The 21,488-nt window shown below is 38.7% G+C and overlaps 1 protein-coding gene across 4 annotated transcripts; it reads right to left on the reverse strand.

Moving 5' to 3' along the window:
• Window positions 1–1,411: 1,411 nt before the first annotated feature.
• LOC145494631 (polyunsaturated fatty acid 5-lipoxygenase-like) lies at window positions 1,412–17,838 on the reverse strand. Of its 4 annotated transcripts, none has more exons than XM_081474166.1 (13): window positions 17,771–17,838; window positions 13,914–13,981; window positions 11,463–11,586; window positions 10,240–10,681; window positions 8,820–8,976; window positions 6,595–6,701; window positions 6,287–6,482; window positions 5,587–5,693; window positions 4,938–5,192; window positions 4,324–4,430; window positions 3,975–4,077; window positions 3,311–3,529; window positions 1,412–2,553 (listed from the first exon to the last, which is right to left on the reverse strand). In XM_081474166.1, the coding sequence occupies exons 3-13, from the start codon at window positions 11,516–11,518 to the stop codon at window positions 2,320–2,322; spliced, it is 1,983 nt and encodes a 660-aa protein (XP_081330292.1). In that variant the 5' UTR covers window positions 11,519–11,586; window positions 13,914–13,981; window positions 17,771–17,838; the 3' UTR covers window positions 1,412–2,319. The 4 variants fall into 4 exon arrangements, with proteins under 4 accessions (XP_081330292.1, XP_081330291.1, XP_081330294.1 ...); XM_081474165.1 differs by lacking the exon at window positions 17,771–17,838 and adding an exon at window positions 16,362–16,411; XM_081474168.1 differs by lacking the exons at window positions 13,914–13,981; window positions 17,771–17,838 and adding an exon at window positions 16,362–16,412.
• Between the last annotated feature and the right edge of the window lie 3,650 nt (window positions 17,839–21,488).

Consider the following 21,488-nt stretch of genomic DNA (forward strand, 5'->3'; position numbering starts at 1 on the left):
TCGGATTTTGAATATACTCATGCGAATGTGGGTAATTTGAACGAAATCATCAACATTTGATCTAACTTTATTTTTTTAACCAAGTTAATCTACAGGCTTTTCGACAAACTAAAGAAACGGCTCAACTTGATGATACATTTGGCACAGTCTTATTTCCCCTCATAATGGCATTTGTCATTGCTACACAGTTGGCCCGTTAGATTTTTTCCTCGTGTTTCAATTTTCATTCGCAATTTCAAGTCACAATCACAAGGTTTGCTTTCTTTAATACATACATACATACATATATATATATATATATATATCTATATCTATATCTATATCTATATCTATGTCTATGTCTATGTCTATGTCTATGTCTATGTCTATGTCTATGTCTATGTCTATGTCTATGTCTATGTCTATGTCTATGTCTATGTCTATGTCTATGTCTATGTCTATGTCTATATCTATATCTATATCTATAAAAGGCAGTTCATAATGATTTTAATTTTCTGCAGGAAAAAAAAAGAAAGGAAGAAAGAAAAGAAAAGAGAACATAGGGTGCTTAATACTGTTCAGATAGCGTCACCCGTCACCCGCAAAAAATAAAGATTAAGAAATACCTTTCCCCTCCTCACGGAAACCTAATCAATCATACTTTATAAAACTCTTGGCAATAGTATTTTTCAGTTCTTTTCAAGGGAAGTTAATATTTTGGTGAAATATAATGCTTAGAGTTACCAATTATCGCATGGGAATAGAGTTTTAGCTTTACGCTTTAGAACGACATTGTGAAAGATAAAAGAATTGATGGCGTCACATTTTTATGACATCACAAGTACACTTTTCCGAATTATACCAGGATTTTGATGCCAAGAGTGGGTGGAATATTTGCGGTTATTAAAATTTGGATTATTGGATAATGCAATTCAAGAGTTTTCATTGGCTTAGCCATCATGATATGAGTAAGCCCTTATAGAGTGTGTGCATTGTCACGTAATAAAAAATAAAATCAAAAACCATTTAGTGGATAAAGTCAAGAAATTGTGATATTATAGACGATAAATGAAGATGACAGTTCTCCAAGTTTAAGGTGTGTGCACTGTCCCAAAGTTGAGATATTCGTCGAAATGTTCTACAGCCTAGTATGGAGCCGCCGTGTAGGAGGACCTCCTTAGCCCTCGATCCAATATGGCGGGCGGAAAATAGTGTAAACATGCAGAACTTACTTTGGCTATCTAGACAACTGATTAACTGAACCGAACGAAAAAAAATTTACACAAGCACTTTTCTTAATACTTTAACTCCTAAAATCGCTAAAAAATCACGAGATAAGTGTATATTTTTTGACAAACGCGTTCTTAGCTTCATGTCACGCACCGCCATAACTCCGACATTGAAAAGGACGCTATTGAGCTGGAAAGTTGTAAACAGATATAAATTTGGTACCTCTTTTGCCTGATGAGGATAAAACCTTTAGGGGATCTTTAGTTTTGGATTTGAGAATTTGATGACGTCACGTGCACACACTCTATACCATGCTGTACAAATATGGTAAGTGCACGCGTAATGTTTCTGGGCATTTTTATTTCATTTTATTTCAGGTTAGTTTTCTATACTTTGGGAGCGTTGTTTTAAAAGAGCAATTATTCCGCTCGCGGTTGTTGGATATGAAATGATTACAGCCAACTCGGCGCCACGCGCCTCGTTGGCTATCTATCATCTTATATCGAACGAGCACTTTTGGAATAATTGCTAATTTTGACGATTTGTTCACGATATTTCATGGATAACGGGAGTGCGCCTATTGATGTCATAAATGCGCGCACGTAATTCGCTGGCTTTGTTATAACAAGCAATCTCACAATTATTAGTAGATTCAAGGGATTTTGTAACAAGGTCAGCTACACGACTTTCCCCATAAAGGATTTAATGAAGTCACTGACGCAAGCTACGCAACTGGAAATGAGACTCTAAACAGAAGGAGTCGGAAAGGAATAATCAAACAAAGCTAATGAAGGCTGCAGTCAAATGATCTCCCTTTACACTTGTTTTATTTCCCATCAAAACTCTTATACGCCAGCTTTACAAAGGACAATCAGCTTAAAAGTGTCTCCTTTGCAGCTTTTCAAAAAGATTTCTGCGCAATGAAAACCCACACCACCCTTAGTATTGTGTGAAATACCAAATCATGTCCCATATCATATGATTTAATTCAATTTGCCATCTCATGAAACAACAACAACAACCAAAAACATGGCTGTTACCCCTTGATTATTGTGCCCTGTGACACTTCGTTTTAGAATCAAGTCGAAAACGATATGTAAAGAAGACGTCTTAGGTCTGAATGCCATTCGGCATCCACGACGGTAAGTAGTATGGATAGGTAAGATCGCCATTAGCCAGCCGCTTCTTGTCCTCTCTTTCCAAATCAGGCTGAACAGTTTCCCTCAAGCGATTATAGTATTTCCTGACAATTTTCTTTGCTTCTTCGTCATCTAGCTTGTCGTGGTAGTCGAACAAGGTATCGTAACGGAAAGATGCCAGTGCATTCACGAATGCACCCTGGAGCTGAAAAGTTAAAGTATAACAAGCTAATTAACTGCAGTAGCAGAACTTCTCGATAAGATATGGCAGTATAGTATGTGCGGCGCCAAATACAAAGGGTTCGTTTTTTGAACCAGGTTAATTTGGTAAATAATTGTGTATCTTTTTTATTATTTTTTGTCTGAGATAGGTAAGCAGTAGCAGAGCGGCGTCGTGATAAGATATGGCAATATAGTATGTGCGGCACCAAATACAAAGGGTTCGCTTTTTGAACCGGGTTAATTTGGTCATTAATTGTGTATCTATTTTGATTATTTTTGTATGAGATAGGTATGTTTTGCAATAATCTGGGCTGAAATCAGATATGTTGTTGAGATGAATCTATTTTTCCTATTTAAAATCAGGAATGTAAAACCCTTCTGAATTGCTTAGACAAATGGAAGTCATTCATGGTTAGCGTCTTTCCTGTGGGGAGCAAGGTAATGTGTAGTGGTGAGAGCGCTCGCCTGCCACCAATTTGGCTCGATTTAGATTTCGGCCCGGTGCCATATGTGGGTTGAATTTGTTGTTGGTTCTCGCCTTGCTCCTTCTTCGGGTTCTGCGGTTTTCCTTCCTCCACAGAAACTAACATCTCCAAATTCCAATTCGACCAGGGTAGAAGGACCGCACGAAAACCAACTATGGCTGATGTTGCTTCCTCTCTAAATATTATAATTTACATTATCATGTGCACATACAGGTAGGTCTGGAATACAATGCGAAATTTCCCTGGTACACTTACTGCTGCAGTCTCTCTGTTTGGTAGCCGGTAAGCCGAGAACTTCCCTTCCTTTACTCTGGTGTCATTGTACAGTTTGGTTGGCGTGTCGGGAACGTAGGAACCGTAGTCTGCGAGCTCGTAATTAAGCGCGGTGTGCTGAATTGTCACGTGACAGATGAGGCGGCTGACAAATTCACAGAGTTCTCTCTTTGAATTTAGTTTTGGTGGCAGACCTTCAATCTGTTGAAAAGAAAAAGGCGAGCTCGCTGATAAATGGTATTTGTAAAAATTAAGGAAATTTTCTTGAAGATAGTGTCAGTTGAGTGATTTCCTATAGTCTTGAGTGTATAATAATAGCGATTATAATCAGATTCAGCAGTACCCATTGATCAGTCAAAATGGGGGAATGCGCCGTCGTGTGTGCATAATAAGGCCGCCCGGAATAGAAGAGGTGATGTCGCCTGCTTACGACATTGAACACTTATTTATCAGATTATAATATATATAATTATAACGAAAAAACAAAACAAAACAAAACAAAACAAAATAAAAGAAAAACAAAAACAAAAACAAAAACAAAAACAAAAACAAAAACAAAAACAAAAACAAAAACAAAAACAAAAACAAAGACATACCAGTCAGAAGCATTAATGAAATACATCATATTGTTTGTCCTGATATTTACCCTTCCGATGCCACCATTCTTCCCAGTTCCTTGGATGGACACTTCATTAATGTAGGCTTGAAGTTCATAGTCGCTCTTGACTTGTGCATCAAATTTGTAATACCTAAACAAAAATATTATTTCATCGCAATGAATGGGTGAAGCCGTGACCGAATTAACTGAAAGAGTAATGGAAACTGTTTTACAAAGGATTGGCCTGCTATAAAAGTCTACAAAAGTCCCAGTCCTTACGTGACAATTTTATTTCAAGCAGAAACGTACGTTCCATGCACATTGTTAAAGGGGCTTTAGTGCGAGTCTCAAAACTGCTCCTTTCGGAAGATTTTTTTTTTGGGATTGTTTCACTTACAGGTCGACGTAATCCTTTACCATGGACTCGATAACATCTAAAAGCTTTTCGCCATCATCTCGGTAAGGAAAATACGGTAGGAGGTCCTTGTCATCCACTCCTCGTTTCTTTAAAAGCAAACCAAACTCAGCAGTTAAAATTGCTTCTAAAGGATCGATGACAAATTGTCAGATAAGAAAACGTAGAAGAGCCAAAAAGGAGGAAAAATACTATGATTACATGTACATGTAGGAAGCAAAAAGTGTCCGCGCTGACTAAAACCGTTCATAACTTCGCTTTCAGTATTTTAGTAGAGGTACCAGAATTTGTAAATTTATTTGAAATTTTTGAAGAGTAACTTAAAAGCCGAGGTTTGCTCTTTTAGTGGCAAAATACGTAATTAAGGCCGTCTCAGCTACAAAATAAAAATCCAAACAACCTAAAAGCTAGAGCTTTGAAGCAATTATCAGTTGCTAAAGATTCATATTGACGAAGTTTGAAAAAATCGAATATTTCGAGCTATCGCTCCCTGGGTCGTAGAAAATCAAAAAAAAAAAAAAAAAAAAAAAAAAAAATAGCCTGGTTTAAATGGGGTAACTCGATTTAAAGTTTTTTAGTTTAAAGTTTTGCTGTACCTTGATGTTGCCCCTGAAATCTGTCACTTGCCATGTAGACAATGGACGTGCGGCTCGAATCAGTCTTTTTGCTCCTGCCTCTCCGTATCCAAAGAGTTTCGACATAAAGCCGAGCTGGTGTGTTAGCGCAGGAGTTCCGAACGTGTTAGGAACAATGACCTCACGGCAGTGATACTTGAGTATTTGGTGCAGTGGATGTAAACGTGGCAACGTTCGCTTTAAGCAGACGCAAAATGGCTCTACAAAATAATGGATCTGTAACAAAAGCATAGTTTGGCAGATTTTGGCAGAAATTGTACAATTGAAAAATGAGGCTTGCGGGTAGCAGCACGTTAAATCCGTGAGCCTCACTTACATTGGACATTTTCTAACGTAGGATTTTAGTCATATCATGCATGTATTTCTTGTGGGTAATTTGTACTATAAGGGTTTAGTATAAAATAATTAAGTTCCATCTTTGTACCTCGTAGTATAATCCTGACGAGGTCTCACCTAGCAGACGAAACCGGTCGATTAATAAACTCAGTAATGCAAGGTAGATTACTAGTTGTTGCTGCGTGCTGCCCACAAGTCTCCTTATTTCAAAATATTAGAATTCTTGTATACCTTGGCCATAAATTCAGAGCGTTGAAGACACACATGTTGATACCTTAGCGAGATGCTCGACCATTTGCGAATATCCTAGGTCCGTGAGTTGTAAATTCAGCTTGGCAATCATCCAGTTGTCTCCATCTTTGGGTGTAAACACCCTTGAATCTAGCGGAAACAGAGTTATTTCAGCATAGTTTTAGAGGAAAAATGCGCTACAAATATGCACAGATAATCTTAAATCTACCTGTGAATACGAACAGTGCATGTAGACGAAAAAAAAAAAAACCTCTGAAAAAACTTCAGTAAAACCTCTTAATGGTTACGAGGTGTCTTCGTAAGCTAGGAGTAAAACCTCAAAGGGAATTTAGATGTGTTGAGAGTCTCGCAAGTTCAAAAGCAAAATCAAGGCCTCAATTAATGGAGTAGTTTTATTTGAGAAATTGCTACACTAGAACCAAATTAAAGGATGTTATTACGAATCTAGCTTGCAGGCGCGCAGTTTTAATCTGAAAAAAAAAACCACCCGCATGATTTTTTCAAGTTTTGCCATTGGGCCTGGGAAAAATAGTTACAGATTCACAGCAATAAGTTTTACTATCAGTAGTTCACTTTATACCTTCATTTTGGTATCCTAGGCGCATTTTTTATATGGCAAAAGGTAATGGCATATGATAAACTCTAGTGTATAAAAAAGATGCACTTCTTGGATAAAAGAAAACGGTCTTAATTCTTCTGAGTATGTATAAGTTCTAACCTACCCGGTTTGTAATCCATTTGTATGGCAACAGGCACAAGTTCATTAGATCGGCCTCTTTTCGCAGAAGCAAAAACGGCAATTGGAGAAAAAAAGTCCCACATAGCCCTTCTAGGGTCATGATCAGTCTTGTCCTGTGCTCGTTCCATGTCGTCACACAACTCATAACGGAGAGCGTAGATGCGACCTTGTTTCATGGCCTAAAAATGTAAAGTAACATTTCACTACAATCCAGACTTTTCTCAAACAAAATATAATTAGTTTCAAGAAGTGAACGCCCTTCAGCTCTATGGCAAAATACAAAATACATACAGCTTCAATTGAATCTGTATTCCTCAGAGCGGCCTGCACAGCAGAGTCCCAGTCAAAAGTAGGATTTAGTGTTGTCTTCAATTTGTTCCAGTCCAGTCCTACCGCGTCTGAGAATGTAAAACCCGATTATATTAGGAGCCATAATCGGGGACGAGACCGTAAGTCTTGAGATCCGCGCGCACCTATCATATGGGAGAATTTTTCTATTTTTAGAGCAAATTGCGCCATCCTAATGTCTTATATCCGCGCTGATCTACGCACATGTCGTATATTAGGAGCCATAATCGGGGACGGAGACCGTAAGTCTTGAGATCCGCGCGCACCTATCATATGGGAGAATTTTTCTATTTTTAGAGCAAATTGCGCCATCCTAATGTCTTATATCCGCGCTGATCTACGCACATGTCGGGGGCTCTACTCGCGTGGATGTTGTCACGTTGCCTGATCAAACGGTGAGAGTGGCGAGATTCTCTTCCAGATTTTTCACAGCGATTTCAGGGAATAAGGCAGGGAATAAGAACCAGGGCTCTTATATGCAGTTCTATGCTTTGAGCTAATGGAAAAGGTGAGTTTTTCAGAGTCGAAAACAAGACTCCAATTTCGCGCTGTGAATGAATAATATCTGCTCGAGCTAGTTGGGTTTGTTCTGTAATCAAAAGTTATGTAAGAAAACTCTTTATTGTGGTATCGAGTTAATTTGTGAGTTTCCCGAACAATGCTAAAATCATAACCAAACCCTGTTTTTGATAGTTTCGTATTGTTTCTGTTTGTTTGGCGAGTTTGCAAAAGTTTTTGAAAGGAAAGTCTGACGCATACATTAAGTAGCTCATTTCCATAGTGCAGCGCGAACACTTTCAAGTCCGAGTCGGTGTTTTCAATTGTCAACAAATCTTGACAAAGATTTCTTTCGTTGTCCGTGCTGAGATACTGCAACAATTTCACCAACACCGAAAGGCTACTAACATCACGTGCTTTTCTTTAACATAGTGAAATTTTACACTGCGAAAATAAAATAGACAAGGAGTTTTGCTGGCTCAATCAATAGACAAGGAGTTTTGATAACTCAACCAACTCAATCGTTACTTGAGTTGGTTAAAAAAGCGTCATCGTAACTTTGCTGATTATTTCTGCCGTATTCACACATTTTCAGCTAAGCTTTTAATATGTTCTCAAACATTTATCAACCTTAAACATATTTAAGAACTAGAGATATTATATGAGTTCGATGTAAGTTTTCACACGAAAGTGTGGAAGTGCAATTGTCATGTTTTACTGTCTATACAAAACACGCATCGGCGGGCGCTCTTATTCATCGACAACAGACAATTTATTGGATTTTTACATAAACAAAACGGAGCAGCATCTACAGACATAAACTTTATTGTCACTTATCGCGCCTTGATAAAATACAAAGCGTTGCTTACAATTCAGTCGAAACTCAAACTTGCAATTATTATTATTTTTACGTTTCGGGCGAGATAGACTCTGGCGAAATCCTCCCAAGCGTGTGGTAAGAGGAGGGAAACTTTGAAGTCCTGAAACGCTGCTATATCCAAATATATCCAACTAGCTTTTTGCTGTGTTATGGAAAAGCTGTTAATCTTCAACATATGTGAAACTTCGAGTGGAGTAATGTGGAGCTCTTGTAAAAGAAGCAGCGGAACACAACTTGGTCAGTGATATAAAGCGGGACATATCTAAATTCGGCAGTCTTACTTCACTCAAGCTGGAGCAGCTTACGACGAAAACACTGAAGCGAAATTCCAACAGACATGAACGTATTGAGTTGTGGGCCAAAAGTATCAAACATTTTGGGAATTTCGGACGCCATTTCCTCCGCGCTACATCCGCAAAAATCCTCGCAGCATGTACGCGCGTGTACCGCACATGATGGCGCAATTTGTTCTAAAAATAGAAAAAATGGTCCCATATCATAGGGACAGCCCCAATACTAGAAATGGTGCGCGCTTACGGTCTCCGTCCCCGATTATGGTTCCTGATTATATTTATTCTTCAAATTTGACTTTACATAGGGAATAAAGAGACCACAACATTACGTCTCTAAGTGTTATTGTAGCTATATGTTTTGCTTTTTCTTGTCTTGTCTTACTGAGTCGGACATCTCGTTCAGCTTGGCGTATAGATTTGCTTACATGTGCACAAGGTTCTATTAGAACAACGTACTTGCTCGGGAGTATGATTGGTTACCAAGGTAACAGTCTTACCTTCGTCGTGATTGGTCACTCTTTGGATCGACATTGGATTAGTTCCAGCCAGGCGCTGCTGAGCAAATAACTTGTCGCTGATCCATCTGGGCTTGTTGTTATTAAAGTCCTCGTGACGGGAGGGCAATTTCGTATACTTCTCCAGTTTCTTAGTTAACTAATTGAGATAGAAAGGCACCTAATTGGTGAAATCAGTCTAAGAATCTTATACTGACATCATCATCATCAGCATCATCATCATCATCATCATCATTTTCATCATCATCATCATCATTTTCATCATCATCATCATCACCAGCACCAGCACCAGCACCAGCACCAGCACCACCACCATCACCATCACCATCACCACCATCACCACCACCTCCACTACCACCAGCATCTTTACTATCATCATCATTACCAGCACCAGCACCAACGCCACCACCACTACCATCACCACCACCATCACCACCATCACCACCACCTCCACTACCACCAGCATCTTTACTATCATCATCATTACCAGCACCAGCACCAGCACCAGCACCATCACCATCACCATCACCACCATCACCACCACCTCCACTACCACCAGCATCTTTACTATCATCATCATTACCAGCACCAGACCAGCACCAGCACCAGCACCAGCACCAGCACCAGCACCAGCACCAGCACCACCGCCACCACCACCACCACCACCATCACCATCACCATCACCACCATCACCACCACCTCCACTACCACCAGCATCTTTACTATCATCATCATTACCAGCACCAGAACCAGCACCAGCACCAACGCCACCACCACTACCATCACCACCACCATCACCACCACCTCCACTACAACCACCTCCACTACCACCAGCATCTTTACTATCATCATCATCACCACCGCCAGTACCAGCACCAGCACCAGTACCAGTACCAGCACCAGCACCAGCACCAGCACCAGCACCAACGCGACCACCACTACCATCACCACCACCTCCACTACCACCAGCATCTTTACTATCATCATCATCACCACCGCCAGTACCAGCACCAGCACCAGCACCACCGCTACCACCATTATCTTTACCATCATCATCACCGTCATCATTATTATCATCATCAGCATTACCATCATTATCACCATTACCATTTCTATCATCGATCATCATCTGGCAAATATTGCAAGAAAAAAATCACGGCAGATTTCTCGGTTGGTCAATGTTCTTGGTTTTATTAGTCTCCCAAATCCACCCATTAAAATTTTGTTAGAAAGATTACCTGATTTTCTTTAATTCGTACACCTTTCTGCAAAGTGCACGCAGCTATGCCGCATTCCAACAGCATCAACCGTGGTGCACTTCGTAGACTCACAAGTTTCTCCGAAGTGGAGAAGAGTTGTTGCTAGTTAATTATAAATTAAAGAAAAAAAGACGTGTATTTACCAGTCCCTTATTTTCCATCGCATTCTGGAACCAATCTGTCACCTTCAGATATTCCGAGATGTCGTTGATCTCCTTTTTTAAGTTGTTTGTCAATCCATATTTAACAACAGATCCTATGGCCTCGGCTGCCTGCAGTAGATAGTGATGCGTGTAATCACTCATGAATGGATCGGCTAGAGCAATTATTCTCAGCTCTACCGGATTGGTGCTTAGAAGGGCAAATCCATTCAATTCATCCTGGCGCTTTAACCTGTAAATCAACTTGTTCTTGTCGACAGGGATATTCCTGAGAACTTTACAGCCGATTAAATTGTTGTGCTGAGGTAGGGAGACGCCACAGGGAGGAGGAAACTTCGGAAGTTCAATCTTGGGAAGCTTCGGAAGCTCTGGAAGCTTTAAAAGCTTTGGAAGCTTTGGAAGCTTAAAAAATCCTGATGTATAGCTGGATCAATAAAAAGAATATTAATAGTTAAGATTGATATGTGGCATTCCTTCCCTTGACTTTAGAACGGTGTTTTGTTTTCAAATATTACAAGAAAATATGTGTAATCCAAACACCAGAGAACATTGTCATTTTTCAAGGTTTTGGTACTCGATGCCTGCTACGTAAGCTAGGCTATTCGGGAAGTTGAGTATCCTGGTATCTCAGTTTTAAAAATTCAACTTTTATAGCAATATTTTGCAGTTTTAGTTTTAAGCTCTTATTGCGAAGTGTTTTTTGATTCTGCCATTTGTGAATTATTGACTTATGTAGAACCTTTTTGTAACTTTATTTTTTTTCATCGGTAAACGACATTTTTACTTGCCTTTATATGTATTTTTTGTTTCAATCGAATCATATCGTATAAGAATATGCTCTTTGACTTCAGGTTAAGGAATCTCCTCGATAAAATGGATTTCAATTGTCTGTGCATTAATTTAACTTCGACGAGCAATCTTGTTTAATTTGCTGTTTATCCACAGTCACCGAGATGCACGGAACCGCCTAAAACAACGGTACCGCGAGATCCGTGAAATTCGACAAACATTTTGCGAGACCCATGGTTTATGAAGGACCATTTGCCACCTCTAACATCGTGATAAAGTAAAAAAAAACGTCAGTTAGCACTTCACGTGGTTATGAGTAGCTTGCAAAGCACTCGGCTGCAAATGATTTGGTAGAGAAGTGGTCGATCGCTTATTTAATTGAAACAAGTACAAAACTGAATGTAAGCACATTATACCTTGGGGCTACGACTAAGCCTACTGTTAAGGAAACCAAGACAGTCGAAAGTTGCATTTCTCCAAAGTGCTCAAAGGAGAATCCTGGTGCCGAGATTAGTTCTAGATGCACAGTGCTTGAAGTTCCTAATTTTGACAAGAGAAGAGAGTGGGGTTAGCTAAAGTGGTATTCCGTTGTCTTCGCTGTACGGTTTAATTTTTTTTTTACTTCTTGCGATCGAGTAAATCAATCAATCAATCAATCAATCAATCAATAACTACACAAGATATACACAAAATAAATAACATGGAATTATTTAAAATAGTAAATAATTCAACTGCTCAAATGTTAGACCAACAATCGTGGACAAAAGTCCTTGGGACACTTATGTAATGTAACGAATTATCTGTGTTTTAGAACTGAAGTTTGAAAAGAACGCTGCTATATATTTTAAAAACACGTTGCTGTGCCCCCTCCCCACCCAACACAATGTTGAAAATCAGTTGAAATTGCATAATACTAGTTTTCAACATGGTATGGGGAGTAGGGGCGAGGTTAGGCATGATAAGCATGATAAGGCGCAACTTTTGGCAGACTTTTAAAACATTCTGTACATAGGCTTCAGGACCACCTTAAATTTTTAAAAAAAACTTTAAAGTCGCTCTGAACCCTATGTACAGAATTTTTTGAAACTCTGCCAAAATTTCCGTCTCCAATGAAATAAATCACTCTGCTTGATTAGTATCTCCATGTATCACAAATGTGGTGCTAAGAATGTCAAGAATGTCTGTAAAATTGTTTTTGGATTAGGGATTTGGGTACTTTATTATAGTCAACTAAAGCTACCTGAACTAAGATATTAAGAAAGAGTTTTGCATTCCGTGCTTCCGCTCGACTGGTGTTTGAAAGCGCCATTTTTTCTTTTTTCATGGGGGTAATGGAGGAGGGGGGATAACACGGTCTGATTCTCCGATGTGACGTCACAGGCACAATGTACTGAATTTTGGGGTGGACACGCAGTGATGACAAAAGAGACAAACGATGGGAGAGAGAAAAAAATTATTGAGATACATGTGGAGGGGGAACACTGTAAATAACTGTGTCAATAGGAAAGACAACACAGAGGGAAAATAATACCCCCATCGGACCATTGTCTCCTTCACTGACAATATTGGTTGACATATTGTCCGTTTTCTATCAATACATGTCATATATCGCCGTTTTTATGGCCTGCATTGTTTGATTGTGAGGAGGTTACGAGCGCTTTATCTAAACAGAACTTTCTACTATGTGGGAAAGGTTTATGAATTGCGGCAAATATGAAGAGTACCCCCCATCAATGGTCTGATTATATTTTCTGTTTCCTAAGACAAGCCATTGTTAATTTTGGTAACTTTTCTTGGCCAGCTCACTGACTGGATTTCGAACAAAAAGAGTTTTATGTTAAAAGCAAACCGACTTGTAAAAGTTATTGTAACACTGACTTTCTTGGTAAACCCTGTTCCTGTCGTATCAGTACGTTACCGGTAACTTGGCATCTGCATCAAACTGAGTTTTTAATTTGGATGTAGCCGTAGATTGAATTCTGACACCTTTATTCGAGCCAAAAAAATCTATATTTGCGCAATATGTTGTTCGTAACCCGAATACAACGCATCTGGGTCGACTTACAATTTTGACGGAGCACGCCGTGTATTTAACATTCCATACAACCTTCCGATGAAAGAAGCGAGGCTCATTTGTGCCCTTTCAATCGTATCTTACCGCAGTCAAGTTTTCAAAGAAAAAAGACAAAATAGAACTTGGGATCTTCATACCGGGCCTCACCCTCGGATGATTAGTAAAAAAAGACAAATGGAGTTGTGATTAAAAACGTAAAATTGTGCATAGATCGCCTTGATGGTAAGTAAGTGTCTCTGATCTTAGAGCAAGCTGCTTGTTTTTTAGTGTCATGGCGACACAAATTGATTCATGATGAACGATTTAAGGGATAGCAGTATTACAAGACTTTCAGAAATTCATTACCTGACGCTCAGTTCGATCAGATCTATGATTTTGAAGTTTTGATAGCTTTTGCTGTACTCTTTACCTGATCCCATTTCGCTTGATTTGGTGTTACTAGAACTGTTACAATACCGTAAACTGCCGCTTACACGCCCCCTTCGCCCGCTAAAGGCCCATTCGGTTACAAGTCCCCCCGGATATACGCCCCCTTCTAGCTTTCCTTGTTTTGAATTCGTTTTGTTATGATGGTTTAAATCTTAATTAAAAACCAATAACTGAAAAACCTATTTTGATCAAAACAGCCATAACTCGTTTTGAAACGTGTTTTTTTTTATTATTATTATTCTGGTTATAAGCCCCCCCCCCCCCCCCGCCTCCTCCGTTTATATGCCCATCTAAAAGCCTTCACGAAGTTGGATAAGTCCAGGGAGTTTACGGTGTACGCTAAGATAATAACTAAATGTCTTACGCTTCTTTTCCGTTTGCCGTCGACAGATAATTTGTTTCTGTTAATTACAGTGGCGATGTTCTGTGTACCTGAATTTGAAACACAGAGAAGTGAACACTATTAATTGAGAATCAGTTGAATTGGTACCTGAACCGAATTTCATTCGTCTCGAAACTTAAGTTATTTAAAAGGCGCTACTTTGAAGTGCCACGACGTCCAATGGAGTATTCAAGCACAAACATTAATTAAACTCGGACCCAAGACTAATCTATTTATCTACAATGTTTAGATAGTTAATAAAAACACTTCTTTTGAAAACCAGCCCCAGCAAATACCAACTTCCGGCCTTTTATAGTTCACGCTTGAAACCTCCTTTACTGTAACCTGGGTGTTGGGAGTGTAAAACCCTCATCTAGAACAAAGGGCCTATCTCGATATTCAACGGGAGAAAAACGCATTTTTTTTTAAATTCACATGACAACTTGACTGTTGCTAATTGCTGCGGGTTTTATTTACACGATTTAATTAATTGTACCTCAGACTTTTCATAAGCTCGTAGCAGGTGGCGAACTAGCTCAGTCAAAATTGGTTTTAAGAAATAGTTTTGCATCCCATGGCGCTATTTATACGAAAAATTCGCGGCTTTCTAAAATTTCCTCGTCGTCGATAATAGAGAAAAAGAACAAGATTTGAATGGAATGATTAGTCTTGTGTCTGATGCCTGGCGGTCAATAGCGTCAGACAGTGACTGTTTTCAATCAACACACCCACGCTTTAGTTTCCATTTTGAATTTAATTGTGTTCTTTTATAATCAGCGTGCTATTAAAGTGTGGAGCGTGTCACAGTTAAAGAGTTAGGTCGACTAGATAAGAACGAAAGCAAAAAGTTAACAATCACTTTTCAATTGGCTCATAAAGATTTTGTTTCATTAAGTTTGTTTGCTCGTTAATAATTACTCGATCCGAGGACATAATATTCAGAACGAGATCTGATTATATTATGCATAATAATTATATTATGCAAATATAAAAGAAAATGCTTCTTTCCTAAGAGAACCAGTCGGTTGTAAAATGTTTTATCTGCTCGCTGTTTTGTCAAGAACGAGTTTCAGGTTACAGAAATAAGAGTGAATTGACTCGAATTGACTCGTAATCTGCTCGTCAGTAGTTGCAACCCGTTACCCTGATGTCTTTGGCCGTGTTACCCATGCCCATATTTTTCTCGTATCAGAGTTAAATGGAACTCAGTCACAGTTTGCGCACATGGAAAAGTTTAGCTTCAATTTTTCAACTTGGTCGTTTGCAATCCGTGTTAATCTTCTCCATTCTTAGCCATCCTTGTTCCTCTATGGTTTATCATTATTTCTTTGGTGTTTTTCTATCTTATTAAACTGTTATTTTCAGGTTTTCTACCATTTAAAGGCAATTTTGTATGTGGCGAAAATAACTCAAAATACCGTGACTGAGCGCCTTTAAAGGAACTTTTCCTTTAAGCATACCGGATCATTCCTGAGAAAACAGAACGAGTACGTATTGCACAATCCGAGATTAAAGCAGACCGACCCATTGGATACTAACATCTTTTACTTTCAATGCAAATTGTCTGTGTATTCACGAAATGTACTGTAAACGCAGCCCAATTCAGTTAAGACAAAGCAATAATTCTTATTTTAGAAATGCAAAATGTTTTTCGAATATACCGTGGTTTCAGTTGCTTTGTACGATAGAAAAAATAAATAAAATAAAACCAAATCAAAGCTTTATTTCTACCGGGCCCTCTGCTGGATGAAAAGAAATTTGGTATTCAATTTCTAACAAAGTATACAAAAGGGCGAAAATAAATACAAGAATTAAGTATCCTAATAGTTTTTTAACATCATGAGTGTACATAAGAATTCCTTCTTGATGGAAACGACTCCTCGACACCTTCATGACGTTTTGTCCAAATGTAGGGGCGTTTATTGTTCGCAAAGGAAGAAAAGTTGTTGAAATTTTTGTATATTAGATAATTAGTTTCTGTCTTCTAAGCATCGATGACTAATTTGATGCAACTGGTCTCACATCGTTTGATTTCTCGGAAATATGCTTTTTTCGATGTCAACCGAGCTTGTTCGCATTCTATTCCGTGTGCAGTCTATAGCTAATTTGTTTCGATTCCTCACAAGAGTGTACTAGAGCTGGCTTCATTAATTGAAAACAAACCGAAGAAAGCAATATCAGGGAAAGAGAAATGGCCGAGGGACAATGCAACACTCGAAGTGCTGCAATGAACTGTTGAAGTCGCTGAGTTGGGCCGAAGTTTATTATTCTCAAAGGACTCTAAAAATTTCCTCCAACCATTATCAAAAAGTTTCAAGATATTGCACGGGTGACTCAGACACAAATAATAATTGAACGTATTAACCCAGAGATAACTGTTTCCGTGTAGTTGTACGTATAAAAGGTGAATGTAATTGAAAGTCTACTTACTGTATCTCTTGAGACTTCACTCTTAAAACTTGTCTCTATAAACCACCCCGGTGAAAGACGTGTAAAAGTCGATATCTAGTGGACCCTAGTGTGAGGCTCTTATATGCCTAGAACAAGAGATGTATTCTTATCAAGCCCAAAACACATTCTTTATTTCACATAACAACTTAGGTCGTTGCCAAGAAAGAGTTTTACCCTCAGTGTTGCCGATTATCCAAATGTATTTTTTATTTAGACAGTCTTATCCCCTGGGGCTGGACATATGCCACCTGGATGTTTCATTTGTACGGCTGTGTGGGAAGTACTATTTTGTCAAATGAATACCGAGGGTAAATAACGATTTTATTATTGTCATTATCGTCATTATTATGGCGTGCCTCGGAAGTGTCAGTTTAACAAATTTATGAGCAAGTAAGTCGTTAGTGATCTAACCCGTTTAGAGACGGAGAAGAATTTTTGAGAAGAAATAAATGATTTGCGCAAGGTTTTCCTCATTGATGGTATTGACAGACATCAGCTGTTTTCTGTATTTAAAGTGTCGCGCTGTTTAGTTTAGTGTATTTAACTTGACTGGCGATATTGGCGGAAGATGTCTGTCTTTCATTGTTAGACCTTTGCTGTTTTATTGTACCTATGAATTTTGCCTTATTTGGTAATATTTGCTCCTCATGAAGCACATCAATCTTTGAGGAGCGTGCGACGATAGAGAAGTCAATAAGAACGGTACCAGAAAAAATGAGGACGAAACACACACACACACACACACACACACACACACACACACACACACACACACACACACACACACAGCACACACACAAAGAAACATAGATAGGGAGAGGCGAACTGAGAGCAGCCATTCTCACTAGGTCAATTGTACGTTGTATTTTTCGATCGATTTTCTTTCTCGTATATTCCCAGTCTAATACTATTAAATTATCAAGGAAAACTGATTTTTACCACAGCTGATTCTTGTTTCTTAAGGGCAAGCAGTCCGTTGTGAAGCGTTTTTCTCACATTTTAAGCCGGAACGAGTTTCGAGTGAAAGCTGAATCAAATGACTTGTCTGCTAATATAAACACCAACACCGATGTTTTGTGATAACCTCCCCCCCTTTTTTTTGTAAAAGTGGTAATTCGATTTAGTGTGTGTGCTTACCTTTTATTCCGAGCCCTTGAACAAAGTCAAGGAGAAAGCAAAGCGAATTTTAGCCACATTGAGTAATAAACATTTCCTCACAGACCAAACACTGATTGTATCATATCTTCCCAAAAGCTCATATAAAGCTAATCCCAATAAAAATAAAAGCATCGTAACTAGGCTTAAGTAAGAATGTTATCTTTTCGAGACGTCGTTAACCTAGTAATAGTCACGAAAACAGGTAAAAGATGTGTGGCGTCGTAACTTACCACCATGTCTCTTTATACTCCACTCTTAAAGATTCGATCGCTCTCAGCAAACTGGTTTGTATTCTCGGTGGGTGCCAATTACCTAATGCGAGGATTCTACACTTGAAAACAAAAAGATGTAAATGCAACAGGTAGAGTTGACATTCTTTATTTCACATAACTACCAGGCTGTTGTTAAGAACTGCATTACGTGGCTCCCGCCCACATATAGGCGAATGCGGTAAATTCACTAGCAAGGTAAATAAATCCTTATACAACTTCTTAGATATCAGTTCACATTGATAAAAATGTGTACGTAGAACAAGTGATAAAAACTTGATAAAAACTGTGCAAAAAAAGACTCTTGTGTTCAGAACTGTAACGCAGAAGTGGGCGGTTGGGGGAGGGGGAGGGGATTGAAAACAAACGTTGTTTATGTCAGGATCTTGATGGCAAGGTTGTTCAGTATCACTTGTTATCAACATGATATGTTTTGCACGGTGAATTCACTGACTTGGTTCTCGGGTGCGACTTAAGCGATTGAATTTATCTCTACTACTAATGAAATCATCGCTTAAGTTAGAAGGGTACCTCGTTTAATTTCTTTATGTAACAATCCTCCTTGAATCAGAGTGCAACTATGTCTTTAGCGGCGCAATAGCCGTCAAGTTTTGTGTGATTTTTTTTGTAACATTGCTCTGTCGATGGCCGTGGGGCGGGGGTACTCCCTCATATCGGCTTCATAGGTATGTGCGGTCCCAAAGGGTATGGTTTTTTAGCCATTTGGGTCTAAATAGAACCTACTTTTTCATTTTTATCGATAAGAATGATCAACGAAAGCCCTTCACGATGCCTTTAATATCGGGAACTAAGTATAAGACAGGTATGAAACAGGGTCTTTATTTAGGGTCAGATCATAAATAGGGTTTTGAAAATCGCAGATTTTGGGCATAAATAGCGTAAGGGTTTTGGGAAGCGGGCCGCACACCCCCACCCAAGTTTCCTTGGAGTATACCCCTCCGGATCTCGATTTCGGTCACTCTTTACTTATGTAACCTGAACCACGACATTGACCGCTTGTCAGTGAGTGAAGACATAGAGTCCCCAGACCATAAGCCCATAGTATCATCAGACTGGGTGCAAATTTGGCAATATTCTTTATTTTCCGATAATAGGAAAACTATCAATTTCAGCGTTCTCCTTTTCTGTGAATGCAGAACTTTTGAGTTTTTGTTTTCTGTCCACAATAAAAAAAAAAAATCCAGAGTTTTCAAATTCCGCCGGTTTGAGGAGCGTTCTCGAAAAGCTCCGTTTTCCTGACGCGGATTACTGTTCACGTTACGCCTAGCCATAGAAGCAAAGCTGCGTTCTAAATTTCTCCGGCATAGTGTGGATGCTGCCTTACCTTGTGTTGCAAAATGTTTGGAGATTGATGTTGTTTAGAATGCAAGGAATTTTTGTTCATTAGCTAAGCAGAGTTTCATCTTGAAATACTTTCAATCGTGCAACTGGTCACTAAATAAGGTACTCAAGTCTATATCAATCACAATGGAATTTACCGTTTTGTCTCTGGACCTCACTCTCTTCTCTGTAAATCGTCCTGTTTGGATAGCAATTACCTTAAGCCAGGTTGTCATATATTAAAAAAAGAGAAATGTATATACAGCAGGTAGACCAAACATTCTTTATTTCACATAACTACCACGTTGTTGCTAAAAAAAAAACGTTTCGCATTGAGTGGACGCGGCATAGACAAACGTGTTAAAAAATGAATAAATCATAATTAAAAAGACTAAACGTGTTTAATTTATTAACTTTGGTAAATCTTCTGGTGCAATCACCAAGGTTTTAGTTTACAAGGTTTAAGTGCGAACATGTCGTGATAAATTCTTACGCGAGAAAGAGAGTAAAACAGCCAAAGAGGCGTACGAGTTCTATGTTGCTCTTGGCTCTCGTATTCTATCAAAACACCCACGCTTAAATCCTATTGAATTATTCATAGTTTGATGAGCTAAACACACCTTTACCAACAAGAATTCGACTACGATGTAGTTATTAGCGATAACAATTATAGTTAAATATAAAGTGAACAAGCTGCAATTCATGGACTGAAATGAGTTTCACGACAAATTAATCTACGTGAAAATTAGGGAAATATTAAAGAGCTCTTGTTTAAGAGCATGAAATGCACAGCAGGGAGATTAAAACAACATAAATTTTATCTTGCAATCTGACGACAGGACACTCGGTATTGGTTTACATAAAGCATATGTATTTTTTTTATGAATATGAGTCATGAACATTACCAACTTATTGCATTTCAAGGGAGCTATTTATCACTGCAACGTCATTGGGCATGGACTGGGCCATTTGGACACAAACGTCAATTAATTTTGACATAGTCCACGTGTTTTCTAGCATTTCAATCGAGCGCTCATTAAGAAAGTCAGCACTTAGACATGGCAAGTGACGTGATTGTCGTATCGCAACACTTTAACCTTGAAACTCTCCCCTCTGTAAAAATCGCTAGTTGTGCGCCAATTTCCTGGTAGAAGGCTTGAGTAAAACAAATGTTTCTTATATGCTGAACTGGTCCGCTCTTTTTTTTTTTTTTTTTTTTTTATCTTTTTTTTTTTGAACTGGTCCGCTATGTTATGTTGTATGTAAAACAGAGAAAGATGCCCTTTAGAGCAAAAATTAGTGCAACCAGGGAATAAATCGCTCTGCTGAGAGCCAATCAGAATGTAAGAATCACCAGTGATTTCAAACAACATGTAGAAATATCGTGTTTCTACTACAGTTTCTCTTCGGCTACGAAAAAAAGTCAAGCTAGTTGCAAAACAAATTCGACTAATAATATCCAGAGAAACAGATATATTCAAAAGAAAGTAAATGTACGGTATTGTTCAAACTAATAACAATGAATTCTAGTCAACGACATTTCGAAATGCTTTGAGACCAGAAGAATAAATAGGAAATTTTATACTTGTCATTGAAGGCCATATCGGAAATTACGATTCAGTCACGTGTCACGTGATTAGGACTGTACTATCGACGTAATGGAGCAATTAGCGCAATGCCTCGGCATTTAATCAAACGAATTCGGGTCGGTTTTTTTCCTTTTTCTTTTACTGACCAACTTACAAACAGGATTACAAATGATCACAGCGTGAAATGATCTGAAATTATTGGCTGTTCGTAAATGCGCGCGAGGCGAAGCAAATGCTGCCATGAGCGGGTCTCTGTTCCGTTCGAGAGAAATATTAAACCAAAACACAAAAACAAAACTGTCAAAGGATAAGATTGACTGAGTAAGATATGGCTGGACAAAAATATTTGGCTCTCGGTCAGGACGCACGGTCGGACCTGGCTATGTTCGGTTCGTACTTCCTGACTTCGACTAAATATTTTCTCGCCGGCGCTCCCACTCAGTCAATAAGTAAATAATACAAGAAAAACCTAAGGACAATAAATAAATTCGGTCACCTTTACTCACAAAATTTATTAAATTAAAACATCAACCTTTCTCGACTTTGACAAATTTTGCGACAAATTCTTACTTTCCTTGGCGATCACGAGAAAAGTTTCCCAAGGCAAACAAAGGCCTTCGAACCCAGTGATTATAAAAAAAGTACTGAAATCTTTGTTTGGGAAAAGGAGTTAACATTCCAACCCTAAAACGTGCTTCTGCTTGTCGTGAAAGGAATTAAATCTAGATTTAAATATTATCGTGTCTGAT

This window comes from Orbicella franksi, chromosome 8 (genome assembly GCF_964199315.1).
Source record: "Orbicella franksi chromosome 8, jaOrbFran1.1, whole genome shotgun sequence".
Classification (NCBI taxonomy): domain Eukaryota; kingdom Metazoa; phylum Cnidaria; class Anthozoa; order Scleractinia; family Merulinidae; genus Orbicella; species Orbicella franksi.